The sequence below is a fragment of the Gymnoscopelus braueri genome (genome assembly GCF_963280865.1).
Source record: "Gymnoscopelus braueri genome assembly, chromosome: 19".
Taxonomy (NCBI): Eukaryota; Metazoa; Chordata; class Actinopteri; order Myctophiformes; family Myctophidae; genus Gymnoscopelus; species Gymnoscopelus braueri.
In genome coordinates, this window is record NC_137621.1 from 50432007 (window position 1) to 50448642 (window position 16636).

At 42.3% G+C, this 16636-nt stretch overlaps 1 protein-coding gene across 16 annotated transcripts in view; it reads left to right on the forward strand.

The window, feature by feature from the left end:
* kiaa1109 (KIAA1109) overlaps positions 1-16636 on the forward strand; it is a 157602-nt gene that overhangs the window by 79172 nt on the left and 61794 nt on the right. For 11 of the 16 annotated variants that reach the window (XR_013932188.1, XM_080415114.1, XM_080415123.1 and 8 more), the window contains exons 52-63: positions 771-972; positions 1465-1725; positions 2628-2721; positions 5881-6087; positions 6674-6909; positions 8104-8348; positions 9086-9191; positions 10185-10282; positions 10923-11108; positions 12339-12507; positions 13706-13917; positions 16490-16573. Coding sequence is in view for 15 of the 16 variants with exons in the window: in XM_080415114.1 (XP_080271240.1) it covers positions 771-972; positions 1465-1725; positions 2628-2721; positions 5881-6087; positions 6674-6909; positions 8104-8348; positions 9086-9191; positions 10185-10282; positions 10923-11108; positions 12339-12507; positions 13706-13917; positions 16490-16573 (2100 nt within the window). In the remaining variant the exon portion in view is untranslated. The remainder of the gene's footprint in view (positions 1-770; positions 973-1464; positions 1726-2627; positions 2722-5880; positions 6088-6673; positions 6910-8103; positions 8349-9085; positions 9192-10184; positions 10283-10922; positions 11109-12338; positions 12508-13705; positions 13918-16489; positions 16574-16636) is intronic. The other 5 variants (XM_080415127.1, XM_080415117.1, XM_080415119.1 and 2 more) reach the window with 1 other exon arrangement.

A 16636-nucleotide genomic window follows, 5' to 3' on the forward strand; every position in this document is an offset into this window, starting at 1 on the left:
CTGACGATAACTAAACAAAGACTAAGCTATGATGACTAAAACTATGACTAAATGTATTGACAATTTCATCAACAAATTAAAACATGTAGGGAGGGACTAGTGGAGAAGAGATCCAGTAGAACTAAAACAAGTCATTTTATACTTGGTTGTGCGAGGGTGTCGTGCTCCGAAAATAGCCGCTTTTGGTGGCTTTACAAAACAAAATAATAAAAAAAAAAAAATACCGGTAAGCAACACAAAAATTGGGCAAAAAAATAAGGTAAAAAGGGGGATTTGAATTAGGTAGGGATTGGGAATGCAAGCTGAAGAGGTTTTTAGAGGGGTAGCGGGGAGCCTGGTTGTTTTTTTGTTGTTGTTTTTTTCATCATATTTCTAATTGCAGAGCAGCAGCCAGATTTTGGTTGGTTATCAGAATATTGAGAAGCCTTTGTTATTGTGAAGTCAGTATTATTTTACAAAAAATGATTTTTTTAAAGGACTATTTTCTTGTTGGTTTTCTGCAATTGTTGATGTTGGCAAATATAACCTTCCAGTTGACAGTGACACATCTCCCAATTGTTTTTATTATCAATAAAAGATAATGGAAGTAAATTATTCTGTTTTCATTGTGGATCATTAGAAAGCACTTTATTTATTAGTCACACAGTCACGGTACATAAATCATGTATTGGAATCGCAATAATCGGAATATGATCGAATCGGAGGTGATGTGGTCTCGTGCCGTCCGTCCGCATGTGTCCTTGTCTTCCTAACGTGTGTGACCGTTTCAGGTGTCCAGGAAGGGTTCTCGCGACGTGGCGGACCACATGGCCATCCAGATGGACGACTCGGACTCCATCACGGTGTCGGAGCAGAGCGAGCCATCCGCAGAGTGCTGGCAGAACATGTACAAGCTGCTCAACTTCTACTCACTCATCTCTGACCCCACCGGCATACTGGAGAAACACTCCCCCCAGAACAACGCTCTGTCTGGTACTCTGTCTGTCTGTCTGTCTGTCTGTCTGTCTGTCTGGTACTGTCTCTGTCTGTCTGTCTGTCTGTCTGTCTGTCTGTCTGTCTGTCTGTCTGTCTGTCTGTCTGTCTGTCTGTCTGGCACTGTCTCTGTCTCTGTCTTTTTGTCTGGTACTGTCTGTCTGTCTTTCTTTCTTTCTTTCTTTCTTTCTTGTAATTTTCTTGTCTTTTTTTTGATTGATTGATTTTATTAGGCAGAAATGTAAAAACAGCACAAGTACACACTTTGTCTAAAAGGGACGTCCAAAAAAGTCCTTGTGGTCTTGTTTCCTTTGGGGTCCTTGGTATTCAATTCATAAACTTATAAAGTAGCACCAAACAGTTCAATATCATCATAAAAGTACAGACATTTTTTGTTTGTAATACATGACAGCATCAATTAACAATGTTTAGCCTTCACATGCTGTGGGTTCTCATATCAATAACTGAAAAAAAAAAAACCTTGTTGTGCAGATGGTGGGCGTAGCCCGTCGGAGCCTCTGTGCAGGGTGATCTTCGAGAACGAACAGGAGCCCAACACACCCAACAAACCGGTGGGCGCCGGCGGCAGACGGAGGAGCCTGGTGAGCTCGGAGCCGCAGCATGTCACGCTCATCGTGTTCGGCATCGGCATGGTGAACCGCACGCACTTGGAGGCCGACATCGGAGGCCTCACCATGGAGGCCGAGCTGAAGAAGATTCACGGCAGCTTCACGCTGAAGGAGAAGATGAAAGGTGAGGCTTCAATGGACATCACCACGGACACATGCCAGACATTCATTTTGATAGCCTACATGTTTTAAAAGTCTTCTTTTAAATTGTCTCAACCATTGTCGAGTTCTAAGACAACATCATTGATTGAGCCAGCACTAGTCTGTGATACTCTTTGCAAAAAATAAATAATGTGATTGGTTCAGCAGGGACATATGCCCTATGAACCAAACAATTATAATATGACGTTGTGTAGATCTGAACGTTATATTAGAGCTCCACCCCAGTAACATTGTCCTTGTTTAAAGGCTATATATAGTTGTCTCAGCCCTAAACAGTAAGAGATGAGATCACAAGATGTTCCCAATGAGATAGAAATCCTGTTTGTTTCCAATGAGCGACAGTATAAACAGAGAACGTGAGGTGAGCAAGTTTTCAACCAACCTCACCGTCTATCCATCTCAATTATAATAATAATGTCTTTATTGTCCCCTCAGGGATATTCATCTTCACAGTCTGTTCAACAGAAATAATACCAAGACAACACATGAAGTCCCCAGTATACACAAAAAACGTCCCATCAGTGAGGCAGTTTGTTTAATGACGCAATGGCTGAAGGGACAAAACTTATACTAAAACAACCTTTTTTCCCCATTTCAAAGTTCTGTATCTTAGTCCAGATGGCATAAGTTCGAGGTGACAATGTAAGGTTTGACATTGTCAAATGTCAGTGTCACTCCATTGTGAGTGCTAAGCGCGTGATGGCCTTATTGTTCATATCAGAAAGTGTTGGTTTGGGAAGTCCGATAATCTAGTGTAAAGAAAATGCATTGTGAGCTCTTAGATCTGCACCTGAGTAAAACTCAGGCTGTTCCTCTCAGTGTGCTTTGAATGAATGAGACAACATGCATGTGTGTCTTCCGTAGACATCCTGCACCAGAAGATGACAGAAACGTGTGCATCAGCTCACATAGGAGGAGTCAACATCGTCCTGCTGGAGGGAATCACACCTGACATCCAGTATGTATCAGCGGTCACCCCCTCACCTTCACACTGCATGTCTGTTCAGCAAGACACATATCACTATGCTTCAGTCTAAACTTTAAAGATGTACCGATACTATGTTCTTCCTTCCCAATGCCGATTTCGTATCGGTCAATACCGAGTACTTTCCGATACGAAAATAAATTATAATCTAGGACAGTGGTTCTCAAAGTGGGGTCCAGGGACCCTCAGGGTTCCTTGATAGAGGTTCCAAATGGACCCTTACATGTCTGTAACTCTGAGATTGTACGGGTCCATTTTTTTCCATTTGTACACTCTCAGCTAGTTATGGGGGTCCTCGAAATAAAAAGAAAGTTTGAGAACCACTGATCTAGGAATACATTAATTCAATTCAATGAAAAGATTTTTATGTTCAATATTCAACTTTGAACTGCATTAAGCTCTTTAATAATTAGTGAGAGAGTTATGCTATCGTAACTAGTAAGTGAGTTATATCGTAACTAGTGAGTGAGTTATGATATAGTAACTAGTGAGTGAGTAATGCTATCGTAACTAGTGAGTGTGTTGTGCTATTGTTACTAGTGAGTGAGTTAGATAACTAGAAAAGAGTGCAACTCGGAGAACAGATCCCCACCAGGCCAGGGCTGTGTTGTGACTTTTTATAGCACCGCCATGAGGCAGATTTGAAATATTTGAGGTGGCAGTTCTTTTTTTGGCCTACTGGGAGTGTGCGTGCAAAGCGTCACAGAGATGAGGTGTACCAATTTGGGTGAGTTTTGGACAAAATCTGTATGAGTAGTAGCAAGAAAACAACAACATTTTTTTTAAGGTATCTGCAAAACGGGGGATGTTGTCCTGGAACTATTTGAACCTCTGTGTCAATTGTGTTTGGTTTTTGACTGTCCCTGCTTCTCTCTTCCTACTACTTGCGTAGACTGGAGGACTTCCCAACCTCTCCTACCAGCACAGCCAAACAAGAGTTTCTGTATGTTTTAATGTTACTGACGTCAGACCCAAACCAGACCTCATTCTCATTTGTCTGTCTGTGCTTTTGGCCTCATTTTATGGATTTATTTTGAAGTGAGCAGTTTGTCCCCACATGTTATACGTATACCTACGTTCATTAAAACACGGTTCTAAGTTTCATCAAATTAACACATTTTATGACACCACTAACTTACCTGTACTTAAAGGTGCTGTAAGTGATATGTTTTGGTTAAAACAAAGTTCTTAGTCAAAAACTTAGAGCTCTAGATTTTGATAGTAATCATTGCTAACAGGGGTCTCCCCGTCTCCGGCTCTTTAGTAAACAGAAAATACATTGTCTGGTGGGACACCAATTTCTCCAATCAGGAGAGAGAACCCCACAAAGATCTTTTTTTTTTTTACATGAAATGATTGAACTCATTTGTATGGTAACATTCTGCCTCACCACTTTGCTTTATTGTCATTGTGTTTTTGTATTGTAGGTTGATTTTTTTAACACCATTCCATTTCATCTCTATGCATTGATAGTAGTTTGCTACGATTTGCTACGTGCAGCTGAAAACCTTTCTGCAAAGACAACGTATCGTCACTGTCGGGTGGAAAAGATCTACAAGCTCAAAACTTTTTGAGCTTGTAGATCTGTTACTTTTTATGCTTTTCTGTGACGCTGTAGTGTGATCAAGTAGGCCATTAACTTACAAACAAAACGTTAAAATATAGAGAGAAGCGGTTTCTGCCTGACAGCAACGATATATTATCATTATTCAGCACATCATGTGTGACCGTATTGTCACCATACAGTATGATACACCACATCATGTGTGACCGTATTGTCACCATACAGTATGATACACCACATCATGTGTGACCGTATTGTCACCATACAGTATGATACACCACATCATGTGTGACCGTATTGTCACCATACAGTATGATACACCACATCATGTGTGACCGTATTGTCACCATACAGTATGATACACCACATCATGTGTGACAGTGTTGTCACCATACAGTATGATACACCACATCATGTGTGACCGTATTGTCACCATACAGTATGATACACCACATCATGTGTGACCGTATTGTCACCATACAGTATGATACACCACATCATGTGTGACCGTATTGTCACCATACAGTATGATACACCGCATCATGTGTGACAGTGTTGTCACCATACAGTATGATACACCACATCATGTGTGACCGTATTGTCACCATACAGTATGATACACCACATCATGTGTGACCGTATTGTCACCATACAGTATGATACACCACATCATGTGTGACCGTATTGTTGTCAACGTCATTCCACAAAGGTCAGTTATGTCACTATGTGTGTAAATGGTACATGTCTGTGGCACCATCCATCCATGTAGAGCCCGACCCATGACATCATCTTGTGTCCAATAACCAACCAGAATACCGATTACTGATATTTTGAACATATTTTGAAACAAATGCTAATGTTCTAATTTCATTTGATTAAAGTTTCTATTGGGAACATTTAACATAAGCAAATAAATGACAAATAAATGTACTGGTAACTTTTTGGTAGACACAAGAATAACATTACACTTTGACATATGAGTAGAATATTTAACTGTATACAATGTACAAGTAAATATTAAATACACATGAACTGAACTTATTTAACCACTTACCGGTAATCCCCATTAAAAATGTCCACACATAGCAGATCTGCAAGCTCACAGTTTGAAGATTTGCTTTTTTTTTTTGACATTTCTAAATGGTAAGAAATCGGAACGCATCGGTTTCACAATTGCTGATACCGCTGTTTTCTATAACACTGGTTCTCAACCTGTGGGCCGGGGCCCACTGGTGGCCCGCGAGGGTATTGCAAGTGGGCCCAGAATAATTGGCAAATGACACTGATATTAAAATATTTAGAACACGATTGATTCATCATTCTAATAATCATGCTCTGAAAATGCACGTGGCCCATCCATCCGACCACATAATGTGTAGGGTTAAGTGGTTGGATGGGTGGGCCGCAAAAGCTTTTAAAGTGGTGCCCTGATCCCAACAAGGTTGAGAACCACCGGTCAAAAAAATACATTGACCAAATCCATCCATGTGTCGGGCTCTACTGTTTCCACGTCCACATGGAGCCGTGATGTCATCGGTGGTCGTTTTGCTCACTCTGCCCGTTTCCAGGACGGTGGTGAAGTGCAACATCGCCAAGTCCCAGGCGCTGTACAGCGCCCAGCGCGGCCTGAAGACCAACAACGCCGCCGTCTTCAAAGTGGGCGCCGTCATGATCAACATCCCACAGCACCCCGCCACGCTGCACAGCATGATGGTCCGCAGCTCTCACCAGCTCTCCAAACAGATCGCCGACCTGATCCGGCAACCCTCCAACATGTGGGTTCACTTTTATTGTTATCGTCTTTGAAATGATTTGAACGCTGTGTTTCATTTTACATGCACTCAAGTAATTCAACCTTAATTGACCACTTTCAAAGTGGCATCGCTATTGTGGGCATGTCATGAGGTGACTTTATCCAGTCATTTTCAAGAATGTTCAGAAACAGAAACAAATAGCCGATATACAATGATGAATTGCGAAAATAGCAGATCTACAACCTCACAACTGGTCACATTTGTGATAATTTTTGACAATGTTGATCAATTTTGGTGGAAAACATTGAAATTTCCCTTTTTTAATTTTTTTTGTTGTAAAAATAAAGGCTATTTTCTGTATTTGTGCGTGGCGCAGTATAACATAGGGCTTAACTGGCTAATCAGACTCATCAGTCGAATAGATAGATTGTAAAATCGATTTGATTTTTCTGTCAATTTGTTGATGAAAAAATATATATTCGATTAATCGTAAAAGTAATCAATATAATAATCTAAGAAAATAATTGATAATTACACCTACAAGAGATATTCGGGGCAGACCGTTCATTTCTCTGACGTTTTCTGTCTGGCCTCCTTTTCCGCTCAGTCCCACGGCCACCAGGGAGGACACGCCCACCCCGCAGCCCTCTGACAAGGCCGCCAGCATCAACCAGACGCCCGTAGAGGCCAACGAGTTCCCTCAGCTCCCCGAGGGCCTGGAGAAGAAGCCCATCGTCCTCAAGTTCAGCGCCATGATGGACGGCATCACCATCGGAGCCGCTCTGCTGCCCTCGCTGAAGGCCGAGTACAAGATGGGCCGCATGAAGAGCCACGGCATGACTGGTGGGTGTGTGTGTGTGTGTGTGTGTGAACAGAGCTCACTTAATACTTGAACCCTAGCGTCTTGGGCGAACATTCTCTAAACAATATTTTTTTCTATCTCACCACGCATAGATATTTAGTGAAGAGCAAAAACATAAGTGGGCCCAGTAGTATAGAGCCCAGGTGGACTTCAGTCAACTAAATAGATAGGGTTTAACTGGCTAATTTGTATAGAAAAGCCAGACTGGTCATAATGTGACTTAATGCGGGGCCGGGTCAGTTGTGCATGACTGAACACACAGCTCACTTGTTGCTTTCGTTTTCTCAACCTGTAATGTGTCGGCCTGGGCCGTAGCGTGACGGTCCAGGCACCCTAGGCTGCAATGCTAGCCTGACAGCGTGTCGTGGGTTTGACTCCCGTTACCGACGACCTTTACTGCGTGTCACCCCCCATCTCTCTCCCCATTTCCTGTCAGCCTACTTTCCCTATCCCTCTCTAAATAAAGGTTTATAAAAATCTTTAAAAAATCAAATTAAAAACCTGTAATATGTCTCTCCGCTATAACTACAAACTGTTACACTTCATGAATTTTATGAAGAACATTGCCTACATTAATTTAATTAATCTGATTTCTAAAATGTAGACATGTTGAAACAAAGAGTAAATGTAGGCTACCCAACTGCACCTCCTTTTATCAAGTTCAAGAGTAAAAGCATGCAGAGCTCTCATGCACAGCTCTCATGCACAGCTCTCATGCACAGCTCTCGCCGGTGGCACGGTTGTGACAAATAACAAAACAAACGGATAACCAGCACTCATTAGTTTCTGTTTGTTGTGGGCAACAATGAATGTTTTTCAGCTAAACCGTAAAAGTATGCCAGCATAACATACTGTATATACATATTCTGCATACATAAATATTTAGAAGTAGGACCCAAGTGCACAAGACCATACAAAGACACCTCAGAGTGGGTTATTGTGAGATTTTGAACATTTGTAAAAAACATTGTTTCAAAGATTTGCACACAATTTCTTTAAAAAAAATAGCAGATCTACAAGCTCGTAGCGTGGCACTCTGTGCCGCACTACAAGCTTGTACTGTATATCTGCTATTTTTGAATAGCCATATAAACCTGAAGTGACACAGACGCGTTCCCGGATTTAAAGCGTTGAGCATCTTTCTGATGTCTCCGACGTCCCTCTCCTCCCTCCAGGCGCACAGACCAGCTTCACCTTTGAGCTTCCCAACCACAAGCTGTGCTTCCAGTCCAAGGTGTCCCCCGTGGACATGTCCACCATGCCGCCTTCGGCCAGCCTCAACCTGCCGCCGGTCACCATGTCAGGGGAGTACATCATGGAGGACCACGACAGCCACTCGGACCAGGTCTGGGCCCCCGACGACTTCCCAGCCAAGCAGGGCAACTACCTGCAGGGCAACTACCTGCGCTGTGTGGCTGAGGTAACAACTGCTGCTGGGACACTAGCGGTGGTGTAAAGTAACTTAAGTACATTTTACTCAAGCACTGTACTTAAGTACAATTCTGAGGTATTTTTTACTTGACTGGAGTATTTCCAATTTTCAGTACTTTTACTTCTACTCCACTACTTTTCAGAGGCAAATATTGTGCTTTTACTCCACTACAATTATTTGAAAACGTAGTTACTAGTTACGAGTTACTAGTTACTTTGTAGATTTTGGATTATCATTACAAAACATACATTAACCACTTCAGCCCTATATACATTTCGACCATTTGAAAATGGCTGATCTACAAGCTCATAGCGCTGCACCGAGCTACGAGCTTGTAGATCTGCTTTTTTTTTTTTAAATGAACATTTGTGCAAATATTTTTTAAAGGGAACATTTGTAACTCAATCTTTTCTTCATGGGGGTCCCTGGAACTAAATATTTTGAAATGGAGGTCCGCGGCCAAATACATCATTTTGGGTGGTCCTTGACATGAAAAAGTTTGAGCACCACTGATACTATAGCAAGATTTAGAAGACATTTGTAGAATCCCCAGAAGCAAAGATTTAAGTTACAAATGTTTGCTTTAAAAAAAATATCACAATTTTAAAAAAATAGCCAAAGAACTCGAAAAACTACACCAATTCTTTCCCCGGTCTAAATGGGTGAAATCAACGTGCATCACATATCTGAGACATGATGACTGTTGACCTCTGTCCGCCGTGCAGATCGGCTCCTTTGAACACAACCTGACCACAGACCTGCTGAACCACCTGGTGTTCCTGCAGAAGGTCTTCATGAAGGAGGTGAATGAAGTCATCCAGAAGGTGTCAGGTACGCAACATGTTTGATTTTTGTTCCTGTGTGTTTCAGCACACATCTTATACAGAGTGAGTGTGTATATATACGCTACAGTTACTGCACGATCCGCTCACATGTTCTCATGACGTGTAAACTCTGCCACGCGGGCCCTAAAGTGACGTTCACAACAAGCACGATAACTATAAATCTGTTGTTTGAAAAATCGTCCACACCACAACTGTAACGATAGTCGTTTAAACCATATCGTTTGGATCACTTTCAGAGTGATTTTATGAACGATAGAAACATTGACATCTGCAATGGACATCACACTCACCCTATGAAAGTTTTGTTATCAACGGAGATCAGGAGAGGATTATGAACAGCTAACGCTAGCTGGTAGGCTACAGTAGCTGGCATTACCGGGCCACTGTTTACAGAACTTTATTGTTCTTCAGTGTGTCTGTGGACACTCATTTAATTATCGTTATATTTTTAGTTACCATGCTTGTTGTGAGATATAAGATAAAAGATGATATGATTCTAAAAGGTAGCTGCCTTTGAAACAAAATGCTAATTCTTTAAAAAACTTTGTTGGATTGTCTCAAGGGCATCAAATCATAATGTAAACACTGCAAAACATCTGGATGTGAGAATGGACATTTAAAAACAACCGCTGACCTAAGTGTTGTACAATCAATAATAATATAACTCAATACATCATTATCAAATCATAACTCGCTCTCATCAGATCTGTTCTTTTTTCTTTTTCTTTTTTGTTTTCGTTTTTTTTGCTAGAGAGCAACCAATAAAGACCAATTTGTAAATGTGTAAACCTGGCCATGAGTTTTCATGTTTCATAAATGGTTAATGTGGCCACTGTGTAGCTTTCATCCATAATAGTTCTACACATATGGAGTCTTCCAGTGTAAATACTGAGATATGAGCTTGAAATGTGTTTGATGTGGGTTGTGTAGGAATTGTTTATTGGAGGTAACAATGTTGACACATGGTGTGTTTTTGCAGGAGGAGAGCAGCCCATCCCGCTGTGGAACGAACACGACATCTCAACCGATGCAGACAAACCCAAAATCCTGCTCTATTCACTCAGTCTCATGTTCAAGGTACGCCATTTTTGCTCCCGTTCCTCTAGCACAAGTGGTTATGTTTACACAATGCTGACTCATATCCCAGTTACACACAGTCAACTTCAGGACGGGTCAGTGTTTACACACTTAGAGTTCTATTAACTGGCAAGAATTAACATACGTAACGTTAATGTAATGATTAATTAACTACTCATTAATGCTGTCCCTTCTAAGGCTGCACAATATTAGGAAATCATGCAACATGCGATAACATTGTTGAGTATTGCAATGTCGATATAACTCGCGATAAGTAAGCAAATATTGAAGTATACAGTTTGAATGGCTTTCTGCCTTTGGTTTGCTGATAATATAGAAAACCTATTGTATGCATACACTGAAAATAATAAGAAGAAATACATTGATTATAGTTCCATTCCAACAACCTGGTTTTACTGAAAACATTGCACCTGGCTCACTGCTCCGCTTAAAACATTTTCTTCTAATCCAACAAAAACATAATTTATACCTGGATTGTATATTGTGCATGTTGATATTGCGATGACGATACATGTTCCATGCCAACTTGCCAAGGAAGTGGATTTTTATTGTATTTGTTTGTTTGTTTTTGTTCTTTTATATATCAATGGAAATGTAATGTTTTTTGTCCCACTCACAGGGCATCCAGATGACGGCCACCACTCCATCCATGCGGGCGGTGCGCTTTGAGACGGGCCTCATAGAACTGGAGCTGTCCAACCGGATCCAGTGCAAGGCTCAGCCCGGTAGCAGCAGCTACCTCAAGCTGTTTGGGAAATGCCAAGTGGACCTCAACCTGGCCCTGGGACAGATAGTCAAACACCAGGTACATACACACTGTCAACCTGGCCCTGTGGGACAGATAGTCAAACACCAGGTACATACATACTGTCAACCTGGCCCTGTGGGACAGATAGTCAAACACCAGGTACATACATACCGTCAACCTGGCCCTATGGGACTGATAGTCAAACACCAGGTACTTACATACTGTCAACCTGGCCCTGTGGGACAGATAGTCACATGCATTAAAGCTCTCATTCATTTGAATTGAAGTCAGTGATGCGTTGTAAGCTTATTAAGATAGCCTATTTTTGTTTATTAGTTATTTTTGTTATTTTTTTAAAGAAGTATTTTGGGTCTTTTATGCCTTTATTTTATAGGACAATAGACTGACATGAAATGGGGAGATAGATGGGGAGTGGCTCGCAGCAAAGGTCATCGGGATTCGAACCCGCGACACAGGCTGCATTGCAGCTTAGGTACTTGAAGTGGTCAAACGACAGAACACATGTTCAATCTTCCAGAAAACCCAGATGATCTTGGAGATTTCATTAAAGCTAAAGGTTAAAGCCTCTATCTGCAATTTTCTTCAACTGGCTGGCTGTATGGCTACCAAAACATTGTAATTATTTTACATATTTAGCTTGTTTATGAAACACAGCCCTAGTGTGTGGGTGGCTCCTTTTCACGCTGTTTAACAAATTGCAGATTAGGACTTGGCCTGCCAAAATGTTTCAGCTGTGAGATTTAATTATGCTGTCAACCTATCCCTGGACAGATAGTAAACACCAGGTGTGCATTGTCCCCTGCCTGTCCCTACAGTACGGGACTTATTTTAATTCATAAAATGTTACTTCCAATCTGTATTGTAGAACATGTTAACCCATTTTAGAATCAGCTTCGGGCCTAAAATGGGTTAACATGTTCTAAAATACAGATTGGAAGTAACATTTTATGAAAATGAGGCTCATAGAGAAGCCTCATTTGTTGCTATATAGCACATTAGTCAAATGGTGCTATATAGCACCACATGTTCTCTTCTACTGACAAATGTAGACCCTGTGGTCGGGAAGAATAACACAGACTGAAGTTAATTTGAAGAAGACTGAATCTTTATTTTAGCTCAGACATTGTTGCAATTACCCTGCTCCGTCAGGAGAGGGCGACAAAGCCTAACAGCTACAGTCCAGGTTAATGCTAATTCACCTGTTTGTGATATATAGATCATAATATGTCTTTGGAACGATGTCTCCCGTCCCTCCCCTGCACACAGGTGTATGAAGAAGCGGGCTCTGACTTCCACCAGGTGGCGTACTTCCGCACGCGGATCGGCTTGAGGAACGCCCTGCAGGAGGAGATCAGTGGCTCCTCAGACAAGGAGGCTGTTCTCATCACGCTCAACCGGCCCATCGTTTTCGCCCAGCCAGTAGCGTTCGACAGAGGTCTGGATCACATTTACACACACGTGTAGCTAAAAACCTCAACATCGTCTCACGCCACAATTTCCAAGGACGGGTTGAGCTTTGATTCTGACACATCACTTAGTATTATCACAATATGTATTGACCAAAGTGTCTACACATTGGCAATGTGTTTTTCTTCTAAACACTCATGAATGGAGAGAAGCAAGAGAGAGAGAGAGGATAAATTGTATTAAACTCATTCACTGCCAGAGTAAATACATAAATAAATCGCCCACTGACAGCAATTTTTGTTTTTCATACCTTTTCAACTGGTCACAGAATATTTAAATCCAGTATGATCGATCCCAGAATGCTGCTCAGCACTGAGTGGATCACTGTACTGCCACGGAAGCAAAAAAAAAAACACCCGCGATCCCCCCTTCTCTTGTTTACTAGCTGTTGTGTGTCTTGCCCAAAAATGCACGTATTTTTTACCTTTTCAACTGGCCACAGAAAATGTGTATCCAATATGATCGCTCATCCGGCCGTTTGTAAACAGACCCGGTATCAGTGTGCGTCACCCAGAGAAAAAAAATCCATCCGCAACGGCCCCTTCTCTTGAAGCAGCACGTTGAAAATAACATGTCTCGCGAAATCCAGGGCAAAAAAAGGCAACTCAAGATGCAGCCGTTTACATGAAAAAGCTAAACAGGAAGTTGACGGAGGCGGAAATCTTCGGATGACGTTGTTTCCGTATCCGGGTGAGTGGAATGTGAAAGTGATCACTCGGGTGATAGAGAACAGCGCGATGTTTAAAAAAACTAGAAGTCGTCAAAGTCGCCCATGGCAGTCTGGGCCTCTGGAAAAAGAGTTGTCAAAGTCACCCATGGCAGTGAATGTTTTAACCGCCACATATACGGCAAATAGTAATTATGGTTACTATCTATGCAAGATGAAGTGTTTTTTTGGTATGAAAACCCACGTTTAATTCAACCAAGTATATGTCTGACATTTTTAGCAAACCAAACCGCTAGAAAATCGGTTCAGAATTCAGCGAGTTAAGATGATTGTAATAGGAGAGAGACGGCTTTGTCGGACCACTATGGCAACCGCGTTGACGCACCGCTCCAATGAGCATCAGTGGCATGTGCGGTATATACATATACATATAATATATCTCTGGTTTTACATGACATTCAAGATCGTGCTTCTCCTTTTTCCTATAACCGCCCTGCAGCCGTGCTGTTCTGGCTGAACTACAAGGCCGCGTACGACAACTGGAACGAGCAACGCATGGCCCTCAACAAGGACATCCACATGGCCACCAAGGAGGTGGTGGACAAGCTGCCGGGCATCCAGCAGACCTCCGCCCAGGCCTTCAGCACCCTGTTCCTCCAGCTGACCGTCAACGACCTGGGCATCTGTCTGCCCATCACCAACACCTCCCAGGTAATGGCTTCAGTGTTAGACCTGGGCATCTGTCTGTCTGCCCATCACCAACACCTCCCAGGTAATGGCTTCAGTGTTAGACCTGGGCATCTGTCTGCCCAGAGTAGTCGGGGGCCCACGCAAGTCTGGAGCGATGCCAGTTGGGAATGCATGCCCCACCCGGTTATGCAATACCCCAGTGGTTTTCAATTATTAAAAAAGAATAATTTGTAGTATCCTCATGACTCTGAGAGTGTACAAATGGAACCAAATGGTCCCGTAAGGGTCCATTTGCTTCCATTTGTACACTCTCAGAGTTACAGACCTGTAAGGGTCCATTTGGAACCCCTCTCAAGGAACCCTAAATGTACCCGCCGTTAGAATACCCAGTGCGGTACCTGTTACCACGGTACTAATAACGTTAGATATTACAATCAATGGGTGATGTATAAATGGGCCTACTCGGGAACGATGCCAGTCGGGAACGTATGCCCCACCCATTTTATGCAATAACCGCTGAACTTGTTGTCAGAGCACCTGTGGTACCCGTTGTCAGGGTACCCAGTGCCGATACCCACTACCATACGACCGATCGACCAAATATAGAGATACAGGGATCGTATACATGTGCATGAATAGGATATAGAATATAATATATAATATAATATAAAATATAGAATATAGAATATAGAATAGAATATCCCACCAACGTCCTGTCGTCCTGTCGTCTCTCCATTTTTGGGCAAGATTAACACTGTCTTGTTTAGCTGCATTTAATTGTGATCTTTACGCTACAAGTAGACAGTAGCTAACTTGTCATTCAGTGTTTTCTATGTGTTGTTCTACGTGCATGGAGTAAAGTTCTCAGTGGCCACGACTGATTCCAGTCATTTCCATAGAAGTCAGCATGTCTTCTATGGAAGCATGTTGCGCACCGAAAATAGTGTGAACTGTTGTGAGCTTGTAGATCGGCTATTTTCGGTTATTTGTTATTTTCAGATTAAAAAGTATTTGAAGTGGTAAAACTAGAAATAGAATAAGTGTTCAGCAGCATCTTCCATAAACATGAATGGTCTCGGATATTTCATTAAAGCAAAAATGTGTGATTCTTCAACTGGTTGCTGTATGTAGAACAGCAGCAACATTTAGAATGATAATACCTAAACAGCATAATCTTTACATACTTAATTGTTTAGGAAACAGAGCGCTAGTCCTAGCAAGACCCAGGCAAGGCCTAGCCGGTTGAGTGTCTAAACGGATGTACCACCCAAGGTAATTAAAGTTGAGGCTTTACAAATCTGTTTGACATTCTCCATGAATGAAACGAGTGTTGTGATTGGCACGAAAAAGATTGTTTCCAGGGTAAGTCCCGCCCCTATAGACACTCTCCGGGTGTGTCTCAGCCAAGACTAAAATGACAAGACTCACCATCTCCGGTTTACTTCGTGTAGCTACGTGAAGTGGGCGGACGCCTTTTTAGGAGACCGGAAGCAGGTTGAAGTCTATTATTTCCAATGGAAGAGTGAACGTGAACACAGCTTCTGAACCATTCTTTAGCCCCATGGTCACTGAACTAAATATTGGACCTGATCGTCAAAAGCGACACAATATTCCCAAGATTTTTATACTAACATGGCTTTTTTCAGAGAGACAAATCAGGAGAAAATCTACATTATTATCAACCTTTCTCTGTCCTAGCAACACACTCTCGCGGGATCTAGCAGGTGCTACTGGTAAACCTAGGACGTTCTTGAGATTTGCAGTCAGAAGCCGGTGCCCACGTAGAAGACCATTTGTAGGATTTGTATACCATTTCGCCTCTAGTGGCTTCAATCGGGATGGCGGATCGTCCTAAAAAATAATTAACCATCTTTGCTCTCAGGTCCTTAAATTAAATCCTCATTTCCCGCACTTGCATGTTCGTCCCTCCCACTGAGGAAGCATGTAGGAAACGAGAAGAGGATAGAGGAAAGGAGGACATTTTGTTGTGAGAAGTGGGACATAAATTCCTCTGAAGTGTCATGTTGTGCGACGTCCATTTCTGAACACTGGTGACACACGTTATTGAGCCAGCTTGAGGGGTGGGGTCATCACACATCATGCTGTTCAGCTTGGAACGTCTTCCTGGTAGCAAGCACTTGGGTTTCCTACCTCCTACCTCCTCACTGATGCCTACTAATCCTAATCCCTATCTCCTTCGAGCAGGCATGAGCGACTTGACATGAAATGGCCGACCGACTTCAGCTTCCTGTAGGAGTTAGGATGTAGATGATAGGATCATTTGGAATTTGGAACCCCCTATAGGAATTGTTATAGGGAACCGTTAAGGAATGGGACCGTTAAGAGGGAACCAATAAGGAATGGGACCGTTAAGAGGGAACCGATAAGGAACCGGAATCATTAAAACCTTAAAGGATCTCCAACCCTAGACTAGTCATGACATTTTATTTTGGCTTTTTATTCCATGTTCGTGTCATGCTGTCTCTCCCTCCATAAAGCGCGCATGTACACACTTTGTTATTCTACATGTCATGTTGTATTTCCTCCCATAAGGGCGCATGTACAAGCTGTTGTGTCATACTTATTTCAATAGAGAGGACACATGGCTGGTACCGAGGGCAACCGCTCTGAATCCGGATCCAAGAGAACTTTAGGCCAGCAAAAACGTGCAGGAAAAGTAATCCACTACTTATTCCCTTTCCCCCCCTGTGTGTTGGGGTGACAGTAGTCTTGCGTAGCC